At 39.2% G+C, this 16,224-nt stretch overlaps 1 protein-coding gene and 1 pseudogene across 1 annotated transcript; both read right to left on the bottom strand.

Annotated features, from left to right (window-relative positions):
• Positions 1 to 5,626: 5,626 nt before the first annotated feature.
• On the bottom strand, positions 5,627 to 7,867 carry LOC125595443. The gene is made up of 6 exons (XM_048771226.1): positions 7,601 to 7,867; positions 7,449 to 7,504; positions 7,149 to 7,271; positions 6,484 to 6,919; positions 5,955 to 6,386; positions 5,627 to 5,902 (listed from the first exon to the last, which is right to left on the bottom strand). The coding sequence occupies exons 1-6, from the start codon at positions 7,865 to 7,867 to the stop codon at positions 5,627 to 5,629; spliced, it is 1,590 nt and encodes a 529-aa protein (XP_048627183.1).
• Positions 7,868 to 12,578: 4,711 nt separating this feature from the next.
• Positions 12,579 to 13,750, bottom strand: LOC125595441 (annotated as a pseudogene).
• Positions 13,751 to 16,224: the final 2,474 nt, after the last annotated feature.

Below are 16,224 nucleotides of genomic sequence, written 5' to 3'. Positions count from 1 at the left end.
TCTCTATTGCCTCTGCAGGGAGGACTGTTTTTAAGCGATGAGCTAAGACTTTGGAGATTACCTTATAGAGAAGATTGCAGCACGCAATCGGTCAGTAATCCTTCATGGTTTGTACTGTCTCATTTTTTGGTATAAGAATAGTCGATCAAATTTTATATTTTTAGACTATCTATTGCCGGATCTAGGACCACAACTGTCGCTTGTTGGTCCTGAGAAAGTGTCGATCGATTCCAACAACATGGTGTCGATCGATACACCTTTTAGCCCGTCGTTCGATACAACTAATGAGTTGCCGATCGATGAACCTTCTAGGGAGCGTTATCGCACCGGTTTGACTTGTTCACAAGGTTTAACTAAATCAGCTTCCGCTTGTTTCTAGAAATCCTAGCATAATCTAAACTAATTCAGACAAAGAACCGAGCTTCCGCTTGCGCCCTAATATATATAGGCAAGGTCCTATTTAGCTACTTTAGAACGCAGACATTAAGAACAGTTTAGTTGATTCATATCCTAACACTTAGCAATTCTATATTTTTGGCTAAACCCTCATGAATATCTGAACCTTAAATGTAACAAAGAGAACTATTCAGACATGACTAAGAAATTAATAACAACAAGATATAAAAACTGCATAAATAGAATAGAGTAGAAAACTGGAGTTCCAATCACAAATCTCTGAAGGAGTTCGTGGATCTTCTCTCCAAACCTAAGACTCTAAGTGTTTTGCTGTATGAAAGTACGAAAGTAGAAAAGTGTGTGTTGCCTAGAATAATGGCAGAGCACATAAATATTAGGTTAAAACTCGTCAGGGGTAATATGGTATTTCTTGTGGGACTTGGGCTTAAAGTCTGCTGGAACCATTATGGCCTCTGCGCGCTTCGCTGTCGATCGAACACACAGAGTGTGTGTCGATCGATTATCATCCTTGCTCATCGATCGCTAGGCTGCTCGATGGTCAGCTACGGGTCTTTATCATTTTATCTCTAAAATGCACCGAAATCACCACTTTCCTCTAAATCACTCCAAAACCTGAAAATATACTAAAAGGACTCCAAAACAACTAATATGTATTTACCATGGCTAAAATGAGTAAAATCCATGGTATATCAATTTTACCCATTTTCAGCCATGGTATATCGGTGTTTTAGGAACTATCTATCTTGTTTTAGAATCTTTTTAGCACTTTTCTAGGTTCATAGATGATTTGAGTGCATTTTGGAGATAAAATGAGAGGAAGCTCGAAGCTGGCCATCGAACAAGTTCAAGGTTGACATTCAGAGTCTACCATCGATCGATGCACAATCTGTGCTGTCGATTGTCGGTGAAGCGCGCAAAGCCCAGTCGAATAACTACCTTGTTCACCACTGCAATTTACAATTTACTTAATTAACCTGGCTTAAATCATAAATTGTTTTAAGAACTTTTGTGCGCCCCAGCTCCTTGTGGATTCGATCCCTAAGTACTACAACTCGACCTCTTATTTGAGAGAGTATAAATCATTTAGGGTAATTTGAGTGATATCAAATACCTTATAAAAGTAGAAACTGCATTTGGAGAAAAATTAGCTAACTTTACAAGAATTTGCATTCCCTATATTCAGAAGTTTAATTAAAAGTAGATTGCTCGTTTAAAAAAAGTAGATGAACTTGTTTAATCTGCAATTTAATTTCTACTAACTCATTTTCCGTAGAAGACAAAATCTACTTTAGTAGAACGGAATTTAAAATTTTAGTTTATGAAGTTTTTCTACCAGAAAATACCAGTTTGTGTATATGAGTGATTTATCAATTGTTTCTATTTTTTATAATTTTTTGATTCATAAGACTAATTATTTCATTAAGTTTTAGAAATATAAAGGATTAAAGAGACAAAAATGGATAAAACAATTTATACCAAAAGGACAACCATGCTGTTTTTTGTTCAGTTTTGACCAATTTTCCTAACTAATTTCACTTGTTTAGCTTTTAGTTTATTGTAACTTTCAACTTATAATCCATGATTGTTAATTTATAATTGATCAACTTATATTTGTTGGGTTATAACTTAGTTTGGACAATCAGCAATGGGTTGTTGAATAAATTATTCAATAGCTTAAACCAACGTAAGGTAGATGTTGAATTAAAAAAAATCATATGTGAATTTACAAGTGTTAAAAATTTTCAACTAGTTATCTAGTTTTTCTTTTTTTTTAGTTTTCACTCAATAATTTAAACTTAATTAATTCATAGTAAAACACTTTCTTTAAAAATAAAAATTATACCAAAAATTAACATTTTTAATGATCTATAAATAAAGACTAGTTTCATTTCAATTGGATATAGAATAAAAATGTCAATTTTTCTTATAATTTCTATTTTTTACTAATATTAATTTTCTGAATTCTATTATGTCATTGTATATTTTTTTGAAAAATATTATTTTAATACTATTTTCTGAAAATAGTAAAGAATATAAATAAAAATAAAATATATTTAAACTATATCATTTTTAATTATTTACTTTAGTTACAATCAATTTTTAATTAATATGTGGCTATTAAGTTATATAAATTAGAACATAATTAGGGTGTTGAATGTTTTACACAAAACCATTGAAGAGATAAAATTTGTATATGCGTTGAATTAATAAGTCGAAGAAGAAAAAGACGATGTGGATTGTGAAAAGATGTAAATTAAAGTGTTAGAATTCATGTACATGGTCTTACCGAGTAAACTCCGTAGAACACTAAAACACATAATAGACTCCCTAGACTGTTAAATTATTAATTATTATATAATATATATACATATATTTGAATAATCCATCTTCCGAGGAAGTTAATTAAGTAATGCACTAAACAAATTGACGTAGCATTACAATCTTTAATATTTTAAAACTTCTTCCACATTTTCTAATATTTTATTATTTAGATCAAATATATTAAAACAATATCTAATAATCTACATATTTAAAATAAAAGATGCATTTTGAACCCAACTTAATTTTAGATATCAACTTTCCCACAAAAACTTATAGTATAACTCACAAAATACATTAAATTGAAGAATAAATAGAGAAAATTCATACAATAAGTATGAGAATCCATTTGAAATTTTGCGTCTTTCTCACTTCTCATCAGAAAGATGTCAAAAAGCAGTTTGAGAAAAATTTCCATTTTTGAAACATCAAACTCAAAAATTGACATAAAATGATGGACACTCACAACTCCTATGTATTAATAGAGAATCATTTAAAAAGTTGTAATCTTAAATTTGTATTAATTAAAAAAATTTTTTGCTTAGGTGTCATTTAATTAAGATGTCAATTTGACTTATGTGGCAATCTAAAAATCTATTGAAAAAATAGCAATCTTCACTTTACTCGAAAGCCCATTTCGCTCAGACTTGGGCCAGGTTTCTAGGGCGAACTAACTTTAGGGCGGATGAAAGGAAGTCCAACGAGTCTATAAAAGGACAACATAGAGAATAGAGAAGGGGATCCGCAAACAGAGACTAAGACACTGACGACAAGATCTAGGGTTTACGACTGATCGCTCTCCTTAGTGTTTCCATCGGAGTCTTTCAACAAAGCTCCGACATTTTCCTTCTTTCCTTAATCTCTTTGTAACCTCGTTCGTTTATCTCATATTGTGAATAAAACGTCTTTGTAAGACCCACAAAACCGAGTTCATTTCATTATCATTCGATCTACCAAACTCGTATTCACGGCCTTCCCTACGAGATCGTCACTGACGATGGGGGATTCGCTTGAACACAGCGACGCCTCGCTGTCCGCAGTGCAACGGACAAGCCAAAGCCACTAACAAGACGATCCTCGACGGCATCAAGAAGCGCTTGGACCTCAAGAAGGGTCATTGGGCCGATGAGTTGGACGGAGTACTTTGGTCACACCGAACGACTCTGCGAAGCGCGACCGGTCAGACGCCATTCTCTCTGGCATACGGGGTCGAGGCTATGGCTCCGGCAGAAGTTAACGTCACGAGCCTTCGCCGAGCAAAAATGCCACGAAATGAGGAACTGAACAGAGAGATGCTGTTTGATGCCTTGGACTCGATCGAAGAGCGAAGAGACCAAGCGTTGCTCTGAATCCAGAACTACCAACACCTTGCCGAATCCTATTACAACAAAAAAGTCTGTGCCCGACCGTTGGAACTCAACGATCAGGTCCTTCGCAAAGTTTTCGAAAACACAAAGGAATGGAAGGCCGGCAAGTTGGGAACAAATTGGGAAGGGCCATATAAGATAGTCGAGGTCGTTAAGCCTGGTGTTTACCGATTAGAAACCTCTACTGGCGAACCACTACCCAGGGCGTGGAACGCTGCCAACCTCCGGAAATACTTTACTTAACCGTCGCCATCGAGCGATACACAAAAAAAAAAAAAAAAAAACCGAGCGAATGACCTCACCGTCAATTTCGCTCAAAGCTAAACGAATGACAACACGTCACCTTCGCCCAGCTTCAGGCGGATGACGCCATGTCACTTCTGCCCAAACGCCGAATGAGCACGTTCCTGTCACTTTTGCTTTAATAACGGCAAATGACCGAAACCGCTGTTCGGTCAAACCAAACTACGATTGGCTTGATCCCCTTAACGGGGCACGTAGGCAGCCTACCACTAGGTTCAGTCATACTCCAAAAATATATATATATATATAGATATCGACATATTTTTTTTACGAAATGAGATATCCGCAAAGGCATCACGCGAATGCACGTATGCCACTTTCGCCCAACAGAATGGCTACGCATCACATGATCCAAGTGCGAACGAGTATTTCGTTCGTCTTCCAAGACCGACCTTCGGAACAGACGACCGATCGGCGGAGACTCACTATCAAACGAGCAAGCATTGATCGATCGATCGACTGCGAGATCCCCGCCTTTCATTCGGTCACCAAGAAGGTTCACAGCTCAGTTGCAAGCTAGCGAAACACGCCCCCTTGCTCCGCTTGAACTTCAACAAAAAGGCATCACACGAACGCACGTATGCCACTTTCACCCAACAGAATGGCTACGCATTGCATGATCTAAGTGTGAACGAGTATTACGTTCGTCGTCCAAGACCGATCTTCGGAAAAGATGACCGATCGACGGAGACTCGATATCAAACGAGCAAGCGTTATACGATCGATCGATCGACCGACTGCGAGACCACCGCCTTTCATTTGGTCACCGAGAGGGTTCACAGCTCAATCGCAAGCTAGCGAAGCACGCCTCCCTTGCTCTGTTTGAACTTCAACAAAAACATGCGACACCCTGCTAAGGAAACATAATATCGACCAATCGAGCGATAGGATTACTTACGCGCATTTCGGTCGATCACACGATCACCCGCCGAAAATGAGAAAGGAACTGGGAACACGCAATTCATGTATATCGACCAAGCAACCACAAATGCTTTGAGACAATGACGAAGCCTATCTCAAGTTTGCAAGTTCAAAAAAAAAAAACAAAAAAAAAAATGACACAGCTTGCAAGAAACATCCAAAAAGCAAAGAGCTAAGAGTACAACAACAGTTCGAAAGAAAAGTATCAAGGCAATCGAAAGACACAGCTTGGAAGCTGCGACAAAAGGATAGAAGATAGATAATGAAACAACAACAAGCGGCTCAGTCGGCTCAGGAGATCAATCTTCGGCGATTGAACCTGGAACGGCAGCACCGATCGTCCCCGCGGTCTGAATCTCCTGAATCGAAGCTTCGCAAGCAGCAGCCGGATCAGCAACCTCTACGTTCGAGCCGACGTTCGAGCCGAACTGGTTCGAACCCTGAAGTCGCTCGAGACGAGGAAGAGAGGAGACAGTGAGATTGTGGTCCGTGATACCTTCAACGACAACTCCCTCCAGCTCTTCCTTGAACTTTGCCTCGTTGGCAGACAAGATATCCTTCCAGCATCCCCCACTCTTCCAGCATGCCCAGCCCATCCAAAGTTCCGAAAGCCTGACTGTGGAGAACGAGCTTCTCCTCGCGCTTATCTCGATCGACCATGTATCTCCTAAACTTGTCGAAACGATCCGCCGCCGCCACTCCGATACAACACATCTCGGACGTAAGCTCGCGGCGGTGCACTTGTCTCAAATGATCCATCGTCCTCTTCGTCTTCTCGGCCTCCTCGGTCTTCTCTGCCTCCAATCGATCGATCTTACTTCGAGCAGCCTCTAATTCGCCTTCAAGACCTTTAATTATCTCAGCATCCTGCTTATGCTCACGATGATAACGGCTTCGCTCGGCGATCATCTCTTTGGCTTTGTCCAGAGTAACCCTTTTAGATTTCTCGATTTCAGCATCCTTGCTCTCGATTGCCGCTTCGGCCTTAGCGAAATTTGAAGCCATCCTACACAGTGACAGCTCGTAATCCAAAATGAGTTGGTTTTTACGGACAACAGACTATAAAAGTAAACACAAAAGGAGAAAGGAAAAGGCAACGATTAGTCGAGCAAACAACAGCTAACTCACGATATATGTCGGTTAGTTAGGAACTTACTTCCACGTCGGCCTGAGCAGATGCGATAAACCCATCTGGAAACGCGAGCTCGGAAGTCTCCGGCATCAAATGTGCGCCACCACGGATCCGACGAACAAACTCAGCACACGCATCAGGGTCACTGGCGAACGGCGAGTCCTTGTCATGACAAAAGGTCCAACGCTCAGATGAGGCTAGTGGAAACCTATCAGACGGAGGACTCAACCCTCCCCAAGGCAGCAAGCGAGAGGCCGGTAAAGCTATCTCCTTAGGAGAAAGAGGAGAAGGACCTCGCGACCTCTTCTGAATCTTTCCGCCAGGTCGAAGAAAATTCCCGTCGGTCGGCTCTTTCCTCTTCGCACCAATCGACCCAACAAGGCCCACCTCGGTTGGATCGTTAGCACCATCTGCCTCGCTAGTCGAATGATCGCCTTCCACCTGATTTTCTCCCCTAAGTCTTTCCCATCCCCGGAGCAGACCGCTACCTTTTTAGAAGACTTGTTTTTCTTTTTTTTTTTCTTCTTCTTCTTCTTCAACAAACTAACATTGGGGGCATCGGCCGTTGAAACGTATTTCCCTTCGACCACCGAGTCCGAAGCCGCGACGTCTCCCCCTCCGATCACTGCCTCCTTGGTCGGAGATCTTTGAGGCTCGGCATCTTCGCCCTCAAGAGCTGAAGCTCTCACCTCTTAGCTGAGTGCGTAGGAGCTCGCTGTAGCTCGGATATGCTTTCGGAATGTGCCCCATGAGTGGAAGTTTCATTCTTTTCCCGGTTGTCGTCACGCACGGAACGTCTGGCGACCAATCGACTAGAACCAAAAAAAAAAAAAAAAAAAAAGAGAAACGATCAGCGTGAGGGAAGAAATGATGATTATCTAGTCAGTTGAGCAAAGCAACAAGAAAGAACCTTTCGCGATGCGCTTCTGTTGGCGACTGATCCTCTGACGATCGAAGCTCGCCCACGTCTGCTGATTAAGCACCACCACCTTCGGAACGTCCTTCTAGAAGGTGTCGTGAGGGCCGATGGTGTTCGGATGAGCAACTGCAAAACCAAAAAAAACGACACGAGGTTAAAACTAGATTTGGTACGTCGATCGCTCGGCATAAGCTAACTACCGATATCAGAACTCCATAGAACTCGGAAGCTTTCGTCTGGTGGATCTTCGAAGGCAGCATTATTAGCCTTAACGAAAAAGTATGAGCGCTGCCACAGCTTCGTCCCCGAGGGATGACCAGTCAAGATATGAAGCCCCGAACGCATTTGTACCGCAAACAAACCATTCGGTTTTGGCTGGGTCTGCGTCAACTCCTCGAAAATCCGAACAGACATTGACACATCAATCTCTGCTGCCATCACCATCAACGCAACGGCGATCCTCACGGCCCCGATCATCAACTGAGTCATAGCTATGTCTCGGCGCACGCAATAAGAAGTAACCAGACGAGGGATCGGGAACCACAACCTGGAATTTTTCTGAAAGAATGATTCATAGACGCACTGAAAGCCGATCGGTGGAGTCCAAGGCCGCTGATCGGGCCGCAGAATAATGAACTTGACGCCATACGCTCCGCACTCCTTCAACAGCGAAGACACACTTCGGAAAGTTGATTCAGTCGGCAGAACATCGCCCCAACTCTGTCCCTGCACTATGGACGGCCGAGCAAGCTCCGACGGGAGATCCAAGAGTTACCCAATTGCCCCATCATGACGGTAGCAGAAGGGAGTCAGTCGGCAAATTTTCCCCATCGGGCCGATCGAACGATCGTTGACGCCTCCGTCGGGGATCCCGTCAACCGCGGTGGCTCGATCCCGCCTAATCTCCTTCGCAGCACGATGCCCTCGCTTCTTCTCTCTATCGCGAGATCGTCGTTTGCCCTGGCCGTCAGTCGGCGAATTTTTCCCACCAGGCCGATCGAACGATCGTCGACGCCTCCGTCGGGATCCCGTCAACCGCGGTGGCTCGATCCCGCCTAATTTCCTACGCCCCACAGTCGCCCTCGCTTCTTCTCTCTACCGCGAGATCGTCGTTTGCCCTGGCCGGAACGATTTCTCCAGCGCCCTCAACAACGCAATCACCACCTACATCTTCCTGAGGTAGCTCCCTAGGATCTGAATCACGCAGAAGGCCCTGGCGAGACACAGTCACCGACGCTACCAGTCGGGTACCGACTGATCGATCTATTAAAAGATTCGAACTGCTCACCGCTCCTTTCCCTTTCCCGAACTTCGAATCCGATCTCAAAGGCGGGGGAGCGACCCGATCAATCGATTGATCAGGCGATGGCGAAAGCTCCTCTCGCGCGACCATCGGAACAGTGAAGAATCACAGCAGCAAACCGGAAAACGGAGAGTTCCGGCGAGGAACAAAGGAAAAGGAAGAGAGAATGAAAGTACCTTATAGATCTGAGAAGAAGTGAAGAAATGAAGGATGAAGCACCTATTTATAGCAAAGAAAAATAATGTATTTATTGGGCCTATTAAACCTATGTCGGAGCTTCGTTCTCCGCGCCACTAGGGTCGTCACCTCCGAGTCAAATCAAACTATTCGAGTGACGAAAGCCAACATTCACGGTCTCGCGCCGAACACCCAGACAAACGGCAACCCCGGAATCACATAAAGTCGATCGACGATGGGTATTTCTCGAGAAGTCAAGTACATTCGAGAATCAATGTTGCTTCGGTCGATCGGGCGACACAAAATGTACAAGGAAGAACAAGGTGATCGATCGACCAATCATCGGACAAGATCGAAAATCTTTCTACAATGAATTTACACTAGCCCAACGATACTGCTCCAAGTTTAGTGTTGCAGTGAACTGGAGACCTTTTGCATGAAGGCAAAAGGAACACAACGTCACGACTGATCGATCGATTTCGTAACAAGTCGCAGACCGACCGACCGATTGACCGCGAACGGCCAGTCGAAGCAAGCCCAATCCCATTGTTCTCAAAACCAATTCCTGCAATCCTAATACGAAGAAATGTGATCCTTCGTAAGAGGACTGGGGGGGGGGGGGCTTACTGTTGGAGAGGAATTTAACATTCCCCGCAAGGCCCATCAAACAATGGTATTTGGCCTGTTTACAGCGACAATCCGGTCAAGACCGAATTGGTTGACGGATCGATCGGACAGAACATTCGATCGATCGGTTCGACCTGTTAACCGATTGAGTCGTTTAATCGACGTCAGCCCGACAAGCCTTCACTTTACTCGAAAGCCCATTTCGCTCAGGCTTGGGCCAGGTTTCTAGGGCGAACTAACTTTAGGGCGAATGAAGGGAAGACCAACCGAGTCTATAAAAGGACAACATAGAGAATAGAGAAGGGGATCCGCAAACAGAGACTAAGACACTGACGGCAAGATCTAGGGTTTACGAGATCGCTCTCCTTAGTGTTTCCATCGGAGTCTTTCAACAAAGCTTCGACCTTTTCCTTCTTTCCTTAATCTCTTTGTAACCTCGTTCGCTTATCTCATATTGTGAATAAAACGTCTTTTGTAAGACCCACAAAACCGAGTTCATTTCATTATCATTCGATCTACCAAACTCGTATTCAGCATGTATAAAGTTAAACTGATTATTTTCATCTCATTGTACAAAAATTATAGATGCTACATCATATATATGTGATCAAAATTCCCGATAGTTTACAAGATCTGAATATCAGTTGCAACTATAAAAAATATCCTACTCGACACTCTCGAAGTACTTCAACAACTATGATCAAATTATTAAAACAGAAAAATTACATTAGACCTAACTGTTGTTTTGTAAGTTCTTAAATTTAATACACCCTTGACGTGGGCTTGCGTGTAGTAAAAACACAAAATAATAAAATGTAGGTATTAGAAATGGCCCAACTTTCATATTGAAATAATTTTAATATAGCCTACTAAATAGACCAAAACTTAGGTTCACTCCTAAGGTGAACCTTTAAATTCACCTCTAATCTTATTACCAATCAAAATGCCTTATAGAGTAATAATAAAATACATTATTTTTTTAAAAAAAAATCAAAAATAATTGAAAAAAAATAATAAAGCTCATTTTAATGACGTTAACGCCACTAACAAAACCCTAAATCTTAAATTCTAAACCCTAAACCTTAAATCTAATCCTAAACCCTAAATTCTAAACCCAAACTCTAAACCCTAAACCCTAAACCCAAACCCTATATATTAAATCCAAATCCTAAACCATAAACCCAAACCGTACACTGTAAACCCAAACCCTAGATCTTAAACTCAAACCCTAGATCCTAAACCCAAACCTAGACTCTAAACCCAAATCTTAAACCCTAAACAAACAACATCAACATTAACCCAAACCTTTATGATAAGGATTTGGGTTCAGGGTTTACGATTTGAGTTTAGGGTGTAGGGATTAGGTTTGGATATATGGTTTGAGTTTAGAGTCTATGAATTCAGTTTAGGATAAGGGTTTGGGTTTAGGGTTTACGGTTTGGGTTTAGGGTTTAGGGTTTAGGATTTGGGTTTAGGATATAGAGTTTGAGTTTAGGGTTTACGGTTTGGGTTTAGGATTTGGATTTAGGGTTTAGGGTATAGATTTAAAGTTTAGGGTTTAGTTAGTGGCGTTAGCATCATTAAAATTGGCGTTATTATTTTTTTCAATTATTTCAGATTATTTAAATAAAATTAATCTATTTAATTATTAATCTAATTGGTATTTTGATTGGTAATAAGATGAGAGGTGAATTTGACCTAAGTCTTGTTCTACTAAATACAATACACTGCCATTTTACTAAAATAATTGGCCTAAACAGATCAATGCTATTAACAATATTAATTAATACCAAACATCTTTAAAATAGGTAAGAAAGATAGATTATATAAATAAATCACAATGCACATAAATATATAAAAATTAAAAATACCATAATATAATGTTATTATATATGTTAGCCAGAAATAAAATATTAGTTAAATTATTAATAGCAGAATTATTTATTTAAATGTTAAAATTATTAATAACTTGATACATAATCCCGCATGATCGTGCGGGTCAAGATCTAGTAACTGTTTATAATTAAGGACTAAATACAAACAAGAAATTATTCTAATAATAAACCTATAGTAGAAAAGAAAAGAGAAACTAAAGACACAAAATACGTTTTTACGAGATTGCTATTACAAAATAAATGATATATAAACATTAAAAACAATATTAACTAAAAGCATATCAAACAAGTAATAAAAGGGGAATATGAACCTCAGTTAGGCCATCCACGTCAGCTAGGAAAATCGTCCAATAAGAAGTTTGCTTTTTGCCACGTCAGCATATGAAGGTATATATAGATAAATTACAATAGATGCATATATGAAAGAAAGAATTCCATTTAAAAATATTATATATATATATATATATTAAAAATATTATATATATATATATAAGTTAAGAGAAAATGTATAAACGGAAAATGGAGGAGAATGAGCAGCGGAATCGACGGAGAGAGATGCTGGATCTACATGGCAGGCTGAGGAGCGCATGAGATCCGCGGAACCGGAGAGACGCTAGAAGGACGTCGTTCAGATTCGCAGATTTAATCGTAGACCTAATCGCACCTTCTATACTTTCTTTGCGGCTCTTAATGTATAAATTTTATTAAAAATCAATTTTAGATATCAGATAATTTTTTATATCACTTATGGAAAATTTCTGCCATCATTTCTTAAATTTGTTTTCAAAAAATGAACAAGTAATATTCAAAGCATGATCACTATCTTGAGGATTTTAGTTGAAATTTATGTAATACACAAAAAAAAAAAAAAGAAGATCAAAGTCTGTTGACCGAATGATTGGTTAAACATTAATATCAAAATGATCAATGATCATGGGGGGTCGTTCGCAATGCATGGGCCGCACTACCTTCCACTTGTAGTTTGAATAAATCCATAACGTTTAGTAAAAAAAATGTTTCTCAAAAAGAAACGTTTAGTAAAAATCATGCACATATACATATACACTTAGGACATCATTAACCCACAAACCCATTTGAGTCTCTTAATAAATATTTTAGTAATTAAATGTAATTAAAAACTCTAGTTAAGAGACACATTAATTTTTCACTCCAATGTTAGTTTTTTATTTAAGGGTTCTTAAAAACAAAAATTTTAACATTGAATCAAATCAGTATACAAACTCTTTACATTGCAAATCTAACATTACATCAACCTTACAAGAGTTTAGTTGAGTATATAAGAATCAGGGAGGAGCATGATTTCTCGTTTTATAGGTAAGAACATCTATCACCTATTCTCAAATTCTAACAAGTGTATATTCTGATCAGACCAATGGATACTATTAAACTCAGAAAAAAAAGAGACAAAGTGAAGAGAGAACTAGTGTACTTGAGCGAGTTGGGAATGGGTGAGATTCTTCACCCCTCGGGCTTGCATGATTGCTTTCTTCAACTCAGTAGGCACACGTTCATCTGATTTAAAATAAAGCTGAGCGATTTCCAACCATCCCTTGCTAGCAGCATAATGAAGAGCAGTGCGACCACCATTGTTTTTGACATTCACATCAGCACCTGAACAAACACAAAAAAAAAAACATATCCATCATCAAACGTTAATGAGTAGAAGAACAACAAACTTGTACATAGAACTTATATGCAACAAATCTATATAACTACAGTGGGTGAGACAAGATCACAAAACTTATTTAAAGGAAGCTAACAAGATTGCAACACAAACCTCTAGTCAATAAGATTTCAACGAGCTCCGCCTTGCCGATGCTAGCAGTAGAATGTAGGGGAGCCTATCCTTCATCATCCTTACTATTGATTACAGTCTTTGATTCATGTACACTTGATAGCAACTTCACTATCTGCAAATCCCACAACCATACGCTTTTAATATCTGACTTTTTCTCCTTTGTAAAACTCAAATCGCTAAAAAATTTGCAACAACACAATCCATAATGCTTTTGTCTAACTATAGATTCTAGTACTTGGGGTAAAGGAAGCAAACCTGAGAATGACCGACGAAGCTGAGACATGGAGGAGGGAGCGACCGTCTTCGTTTCGGAAACTGATAGATTTCGCGAGCTGTTGAAGAGATAAAGACATGAACACCAAAAATCACCGGATTCTGCCGCTTTGAATAGTTCTTCGTCTCTGATCTGTTGCTTCGACTCTTGTCCCTTCATCGCATCAGTTTCAGCTTCCATGGCTTCTTGTCTAAGATTTGATTATAGCTTTGGGGGTTTTCTTACGTATCACCTCTCGTTGCGATTAAGGCTTCCATGACTTACCGGATCGCATTGAGAGTAGAAATCATCAACATCTGGCAAAAAAAAATTGAATTAATTTAGGTATTATTACGAAGAAAGATTGGCATCAACATCCCAAATCCTTCGGCTGCAAATTCGAAAAGAAGCTCTAAGGAATTCGGAAAATTGGAGAGAAATCAATTAAACCATAAAAGATGAGAAAATGATAACCTGGGAGGATTTACAGAGGAAAGGAGATGAAGAGACAGAGGAAAGGAGATGAAGAGATTACACCAGAAAAATCCTACTCCTGCCATGGCTTCTTTTTCTTTCTTCCTTCTTCACGATAGACAGAGCGAGAAGAGACATCTCTTCTTTTGCTTGATTAAGAGACGTAATTTCAAATAATTGCTATTTTTCTCTTTTTTTTTAATTCTGAAAACACTAAGAGACGGGACCTAGAAACCCGTTAATGATGTTCTTAGTGTAAGATACGCTGAACGCAAATCCATTGGAATTAATATACTAAATTTGGAGAAATAATGGTTGAAAATGAAGTTCAATAATTGTGTTTTCCTCTTCCAATTAAGTTCAGTGATTTTTTTTTTCCCGTCAGTCCGGTGACTAACTAGAATATAGGTAGCATGTCTATGTGTATATTATAGATACACATACAACGTTTTTTTTTTCCAAGTAAATCAGAGAAACCCATAAGAATTCAAAAGGTAGGAACACTTAAAGGCTATTTCGTCGGTTAATACGTAAATAAAGTTTGAGAAATTGATTTTAATACCATAAATTTGACTATAAATTTTAAAAATAACTCCAGTTAAAAGTATTTTAACATTAGGATTAGATTACTATTAGGGTTTAGTATTTACTGTATATATAAGTCTCATACACCAATATGCTTACTACAAATTAGACAGAAGCTTAGGGACATGCTTGCCAGAGACAAGCTTAGGGACATGCTTGCCAGAGACAAGAACCTTAAGTTTATTCTAACGGGTCAATAGCTGCTCTGTTTCCTTCGATTCTTGCAATTCACGGTGAGGATGAGCTACTTGATAAGCTAGAAGGAGTCTATACATTTGGACAGCCACGTGTAGGGGACGAGGAGTTTGGGGAGTATATGAAAGAAGTAATGAAAAAGCATGGGATAGAGTATGAAAGGTTTGTTTATAACAATGACATGGTGACTAGAGTCCCCTTTGATGACAAGATTCTGTTCGGATACAAGCACTATGGATCTTGCAATTACTTCAACAGTCTCTACAAAGGAAAGGTAAACTAAAGTATCCTCTATCCAAAGTATTTAAAATGGCACACAAAATAGGAGATTTGAGGTAGTCAAGGAGAAAACTCAACTTGGCTTTTAGGAGATTTGTCATTTACATGAAATTAACGTGAGATATAATAAGCTATCATATTTGGAATTTTTTTTTTCCTTTTCAAAATAGTACTAGCACTAGCTTTTGTCTGCGAAACCAGTGAATGATATCGAAAAAAGCCATGTTTGTATATGTATTCTTACAATTATTGTAAATCTGAAGGTAAGAGAAGATGCTCCTAATGCCAACTACATAAGCATGTTGTGGCTAATACCAAAGCTGTTTGTGAGGGTGTCTGGGGAGTTTATAAGGAGTTTCATAATAAGGTTTTGGAAAGGCAACGAGTACAAAGAGAATTGGACGATGAGAGAACTGTTAGAATTGTTGGGATAATAATCCCTGGTGTATCTGATCATTCCCACTTGATTATGTCAATTCCACGCGCTTGGGAGGCTTGGCTCGACCTGTTGCTACTACTACCCCCAGGATAAACTTTATCTCATTGCTTGAAATAACATGATGACTCGTCCCACTCAAGTCAAGCAGAGAATAAAGTCCAAGGTGTGTTGAAGAAACCCAATTTCAGATGTATCGAATAAGTTTTCAAACTAAATAAAGGATGATTTCATTTACTTGTTTTTATTTTCCCTTACTTCCTTAATTAGAGAAGGAATACTCTTGAGTTGTTACTTAAGGTGTTGTTTTCCCTGTAAGAATCGAATGGTTCTAATTTCTTTTCATAGAACAAAAACAAAGCAAACAAAACTCTTACCATTTATTTTCGTTGGGCCTCTCTTGGTTCCCTATCATTTGACTTCCGAAAAAGGAGACGCGTATTGATTATGTCTACTTTGTAAGCTTATGCGTAGATGCTCACACCAAACACATGTATAGAGATTTAATAGCTTTGCTAATATTGACTCGCCTCTCATTATTTAAGCTCAGACAAGTCACATTTTTGTGTTCATAATATAGAGAAACCTATTTTGGTCACAAAAAAATATTTTTTGCCACGATTGGATAAAGAGATATTTCAAAGTTAATCCACGAAAATATTTATTTTCCATGAGAGTCACAATATTTTTTGTGACTATATAAAAAGCAGTGTGAGCATATAAAGTAGTCAGGAGTAACAAATATCCTTAAACCCTAAAAGAGAAGGGAAAAAACAAACCATAAAATTCTGGTATCGATATAA

This window comes from Brassica napus, unplaced genomic scaffold (assembly GCF_020379485.1).
Source record: "Brassica napus cultivar Da-Ae unplaced genomic scaffold, Da-Ae ScsIHWf_1065;HRSCAF=1509, whole genome shotgun sequence".
Taxonomy (NCBI): Eukaryota; Viridiplantae; Streptophyta; class Magnoliopsida; order Brassicales; family Brassicaceae; genus Brassica; species Brassica napus.
Note: the sequence above shows the minus strand (reverse complement) of the source record. Positions and strands in the feature narration are given on the sequence as shown.